Source organism: Triticum aestivum, chromosome 6A (assembly GCF_018294505.1).
Source record: "Triticum aestivum cultivar Chinese Spring chromosome 6A, IWGSC CS RefSeq v2.1, whole genome shotgun sequence".
NCBI classification, from domain to species: Eukaryota; Viridiplantae; Streptophyta; class Magnoliopsida; order Poales; family Poaceae; genus Triticum; species Triticum aestivum.
In genome coordinates, this window is record NC_057809.1 from 546,607,253 (window position 1) to 546,612,944 (window position 5,692).

The 5,692-nt window shown below is 43.9% G+C and overlaps 1 protein-coding gene across 1 annotated transcript; it reads left to right on the forward strand.

The window, feature by feature from the left end:
* Nucleotides 1-1,168: 1,168 nt before the first annotated feature.
* On the forward strand, nt 1,169-4,414 carry LOC123128393 (rac-like GTP-binding protein 3). The gene is made up of 8 exons (XM_044548378.1): nt 1,169-1,490; nt 1,796-1,883; nt 2,041-2,150; nt 2,262-2,325; nt 2,956-3,020; nt 3,157-3,222; nt 3,326-3,429; nt 4,057-4,414. The coding sequence occupies exons 1-8, from the start codon at nt 1,386-1,388 to the stop codon at nt 4,094-4,096; spliced, it is 642 nt and encodes a 213-aa protein (XP_044404313.1). The 5' UTR covers nt 1,169-1,385; the 3' UTR covers nt 4,097-4,414.
* The last annotated feature ends 1,278 nt before the right edge of the window (nt 4,415-5,692 follow it).

The following is a 5,692-nucleotide window of genomic DNA, read 5'->3' on the forward strand; positions in this document are numbered from 1 at the left end:
CAACCAAGGTAGATGATGAGTGGTGGAATATTTTTTATAGTTTGCAAAAGCACCCAATTAATGCTCTTGTTTTTCTCAAAAAATTGTGTTTACGAATGCATTAATTGCAATGCATGCATGCACAAAGTGCATGCATTGGTCAGTTTTCTCTTAATACTTGCATGCAATGATTTAATGCACCTTGAAGTCTGAATATATGATGGGGAACAACCAAATTGAGCCTTATAAAATGGAAAAACTAAAATTTTGAGATAAGCCCTATAAACCGGAAAGGAGGAAGTATTATCTAGCGGCCAACTCTGTTTTACACAGTTCTAAACTTAGCATTTCAGTTCCGCTTTAAAGCAGTCATTATACTATGAGCGACAACTAAAGTTTTAATATTTGAGCTACGTCAGCTAGGCCGTTTCATGAAATTACGCACAATAGCGTGTCATTTTTCAAAACAAAGATAAGCGCGCCAATATTAGTAAGTTCAGCTAGGTGCCTATTTAGCTTGTCACGATAAGCATTATTGTTCATCTTTATATTATATTTATTTTATCAGTTCTTTTATGCAAAAAAATGCTACGAGCATGAATTGGTACATGAGAATTTAAGAAAACCTACATGTATGAAAACTAATAAAGCGAACCACAGAAAAGGTGATTGAAAATACACAAAACTTCAAACACACGGATCATACATAATATCAAATCAGCTTTAGGGAATCATTCTTTTATTCCAAAGAACAGTAGGAAATTCTTGTTAGTGTTTTGCTCGTAGAAACGCTCTATTATCTTATTACTACAACAGGTCTCACAATATCTATATGTGTTATGTGCATATTATGTATTGGACTCGCCTCCTAATTTCTTGTATAGTTGAGGTCCGTGGTCCACCTTTGTACATCATATATACGTGTCTATGCACGAAGAGCAATATATCGTGCAATCATACACTAATTTCACATTAGAACTCACTGCAACATCACCACATTTATCAACTACTGTACTCTTGATAAATAGATAAATACGTATACGTAGTTGCCTGTTGAAATGCGTATACGTATCATGATAAATGAATTCACAGGTCCTATCCTAGAGCTGCAATTCACTCCCCCACCGCCACGCAGTAGCACCAACACGACAAGCGGGAGGGAGGGAGGGAGGGAGCGGGGGTCGTCCTCTACTTGTCTGCTCTCGGGACAGTACAGTGAGGTGCCAAGCATGTGACCCTCTTCACTTCCTCAAGAAGTCACGCACCAAACACTTACCCCCATCACCACCACCGCAGCAAGAGCTCCGCCGCTCCGCTCCGCTCCTCTCCCCACCCCTCTTCTGTCCCCTCCCCTCGCCCCCCTTCCTCGACCTCCGGGGGAAGGACTCGGAGAGGCGCGCGCGGCCATGGCGTCCAGCGCTTCCCGGTTCATCAAGTGCGTCACGGTGGGCGACGGCGCCGTCGGCAAGACCTGCATGCTCATCTGCTACACCAGCAACAAGTTCCCCACCGTGAGCACCAAATCTTTCCTCTCTCTCCCCCTCCCCCCCCCCCCCCCCCCCCCCCCCTGTTGCTGCAAGCCTGCAGCCGGCTCTTGCGCCAAAGGCGCGAGCTTTAGATATGTTCCATTTCAGGGTATTTTTTTTCAGTACGGTACCGGTGGTGATTTTGTATTATTGGAGACTGTCGCGCAAAGGATCTTTCCCAATTTGCTTTCGAGGCGTGTTTTTCTGTGATGGATTAGCGTCGTGGCTGATTTTCCATTGCGCCTGAGACACCAATTTCTCAATTTTCTGACGGGCATTGGCCTTGGCAGGACTACATACCCACGGTGTTCGACAATTTCAGCTCAAACGTGGTGGCGGACGGCACCACCGTGAATTTGGGCCTTTGGGACACCGCCGGTAACTCTCACCCCCTGATTCGACCGCTTTCTTTGCCCTGCTGCGCCTGTGGTTTGTAGGTTTTGTTTTGCCTCAGCTGCACATCGCAGCAGCAAATTTTACTCTCTGACGAATTCATTTGGTAACCGGGGGAGCTCACATGGTACCATCCTTGCAGGGCAGGAGGATTACAACCGGCTGAGGCCTCTGAGCTACCGCGGCGCTGATGTTTTTGTGCTTGCCTTCTCTCTCGTGAGCCGAGCTAGCTATGAGAATATCATGAAGAAGGTGCCGAAATGCTCTACTAGCATCCTTTGTAGTAGGACTTGTTCCTTTTTATTTGGAAAAAAAATGTCAAAGAGGTTTGAATGTTTTGCGCCTTGTTGTTTCCTCTTTCAGTGGATACCGGAGCTTCAGCATTACGCGCCCGGCGTGCCGGTTGTGCTGGTAGGCACAAAACTGGGTGAGTTGTGATGACAGTGAAAGCTTATTGTTTGCTTAATAACTGCTTATAGGTGGGCGGTGGGTGGGATTGGTGGCATGATTTGTGTATCTTGTCCTGTTACGTAGTAGTAACTCGTTGGCGTCTCCTTGTCTCGGCGTGGTTGGAATTTAGTTTGGTTGGTAATCCACTGATAGTGATCTTTTGTAGCGTGGACAGCTTATCATCCATGTAGTTGGGGGCCAGATACTTTGTAGCTTACAGAAGCTATCATCCAAATAGTTGTTGAATAAATAGTATGTCTGGTGAAGCTTAATAAATATGGTAAGGTTTAAGGTCGTTTACGGATTGGACTGCATGAAATGTCGTGTTTAAACGTGATAATGAAAAACTCTGCCATGATTGATTACGAACCATGGATGAAGCACACAAGAAAAATCCTAATCCTGCGTCCTTAACTAGCTACTTTCTATGAGATTAATCATGCACTTCTAGCAAGATCATTGTAGCTGTCAAAACCATTCATTTGCTGCTGGGGGTAGGAAGCCTAATAGGCCAACAAGAAATACTATCCAACACTATATATCTACGACAAATCATTCCTTAATTAAATATGGTTTTAATATTCACAAATTGTAATGTTGCTTGCAGATCTTCGTGAAGACAAGCACTATTTGCTGGACCACCCTGGCATGATACCCGTTACCACAGCACAGGTAGTACATCTCAATTGTATATGTTGTTGATTGTTGATAAATCGGTGAGCTTTGAATGTCCTTGACCTTAAGGTCAAAGAGATGAATAATGCAACCTGGCTTCTGAAACTCAATTTTGTGCTTGCTATTGCCACAGGGGGAGGAACTTCGTAAGCAAGTTGGTGCTTTATATTACATAGAGTGCAGCTCAAAGACACAACAGGTAAAGTTTTCTGTAAGAGAACTGTATGCCCTCGCTGCAGCAATTGTTTCTTCTTCAAAGTGTTTGTGTAAACTGAAAATTCTTACACTTGTGCAATATGCAGAATGTCAAAGCTGTGTTTGATGCTGCTATCAAGGTAGTAATCCAGCCCCCAACTAAACAAAGAGAAAAGAAGAAAAAGAAACAGCGCCGGGGATGTTCTATGATGTAAGTAAATACAACACTTTCAGTTTTTCTTCATTATCAATTTTCTTTTTGATAATACTTCCCTCCAGTATTGTAATAGTTGTCATTTTGGGCATAAGCACGGTCTCCAAAATGCAGCGTTGACCACTACTAGTTATAACCCAGTCACTCTTATATTATAAAGTTACCTTTCCAATTATTGAATCTTGTTTACAAGAGATATTGGTTGTCGAAGCTCTTAAAGTCTTACTTGCTATGTCTGAAATGGAAAGTTTTGGGGAACTCAGAGGGAGCAACTTCTAAAGCTATTTTTTTATCATTCATAGAAATTTGGCACGATTAATTTGAGTCATTGTCTGCAATAACCAAATTTACCTAGAATGTGAATTGTGTAAAAAAAAATCCAGGGTGATTTGAGCACCCCTTGGTGTTTTAGATCTAAAGTACACTGCCCCCTCCCCCAGTAGTGGCAAGGGAATAATAACATTGTAGTCTTACCGTAATATGTTGCCAAACCGTGCATTTAGACATGTTGAGGTTGGTTATGCTTTTGTTCTGAAATGTATATGAAATGAACGCATAGGATCGCCATCTTATGCGTGTTCTACTTCGCTTCTTAATGTTGAATTTTGTGTGTTGCAAATGAAGGAACTTCGGTGGAAGGAAAATGCTATGCTTCAAATCCTGAATGATAAAGGAGAAGGTGTCTCTTGCCTGAAGCGATTGCCATGGGTGTGCAGCACCAAATTGACAAACACTCGAGATCCGTTGGATGTGCTGATTGCACGGTCAATGTGTATATTTGCATCGTCGGTAATTAATTACTAGAGTTAGATGGTTAAACTAGCCCTTGCTTATGTGCTGCAGAATGCCCGTGTTTTATTAGCATTCATCGTGTTAGGAAGTTGTGTAGAAGCAAACGAGATTTTGCTGTGTCAGTGACAAGGTCGCAACTTTTGAAGTCTCGGTGTATTCTCAGTTCAGTTTAGTCTATTTTCTGATTCCACGGCCGGCGACATTGAGAGCAACATTGAAATCTTACGGATGTGCCAGTTTGGTTGAGGACTATAAATCTTTAAAGTTGGCATGCGACGCTGGTAGCAGGCGGAGCATATTTGTCAACAACAATAAGGGCATCTCCAACTGCAAATTGTCTCCGTTGGCGGACAGGGGGACCAAACTGTGGACATGAATGTGAGAGGCCGCTATTCAACCGTAGCCGCATACATTGCAAACACTTCTTCAATAAACTGGATGAAGTTCATGCAAACAAGGTTGTATTTCATTTAAACATGACGGATTTCATAGAAACCGGACGAAAACGGTTGTATTTTGGACATATTTAAACTAAAAAGGTAAAAAAAAAATGAAATAACCACATATATTTCATAAATTAGACAAATCGATTACAAAGAGTATACATCTGGTCATCATAAGAGACATACATACATATCTTAAAATATTACACCAAAGACTCCGGTGGAAGAATTTTACTTCGGCAGAATCTTGTGCCATACCGAAACGTCGCCCACCATTGTCCTCCTCCGCCGCTGAAGCAACGTTGAGAAAGAGGGGAACTGCTATCATACCCAGATCTAGAGGAGCACCTTCACATACAAGGATGCTTTTCGAGCCGATGAACCAGACCGCCGCAGACGACGAGACCGAGGCTTTGTGGCACGTCGGCCGGGGTTCCTCCCTGTGTCCACTAGATCCCAATGCCGTCAACTTCATCCGACATGATCGAAGAAGAGGAATACCGCTCCATGTTTCTATCCATGCACCCCACTGCAAGAGACCAAACACAACTGCAATGGTCGACACCAACGTCACCCAGGAGAGTGTTGTGCGTCGACCATCAGACACAAGTCTCACCGGATCTGAAGACCAGCAAGAAAATAGAGCCACCTGCTCCCCAACGCCACCCATTAGAACGACGCCGATATGGGGGATGAGCAGAAGCAGATTATTTCGACGCGGCGTTGTCCTCGCCATTGATGCAGCACCTCTGGAAATAAACTAAGCCTATCCTAATGCACAGCCGGAGAGAAACTGCTGGGGTCCCCGTCCCCTGCCGCCGAAGCGGCAGATGTAGAGGACGAGGACCCCCAGCATCGCCGGTGTTGAGGAAGGCAAAATGTCGCCTCCTGATCGCCTCTGTAGAGTAGTTCCTAAAAAGGTAAAACTATGTTCAAGTACGGTTGCGCGGAGCTCCACTCTCATGACACGGATATACTACATTAGTCTATGGTGGGCCGCGGCGGTTCCCTTTTGTTGGGGAACG

What these genes read in the sequence shown, in the direction of transcription:
- LOC123128393 (XM_044548378.1), top strand. Translation starts at nt 1,386, where the DNA reads ATGGCGTCCAGCGCTTCCCGGTTCATCAAGTGCGTCACGGTGGGCGAC. An exon ending in ATGAGAATATCATGAAGAAG is followed by an intron (nt 2,151 to 2,261) that starts GTGCCGAAATGC and finishes TTCCTCTTTCAG; the next exon opens with TGGATACCGGAGCTTCAGCA. An exon ending in GCTGGTAGGCACAAAACTGG is followed by an intron (nt 2,326 to 2,955) that starts GTGAGTTGTGAT and finishes TGTTGCTTGCAG; the next exon opens with ATCTTCGTGAAGACAAGCAC.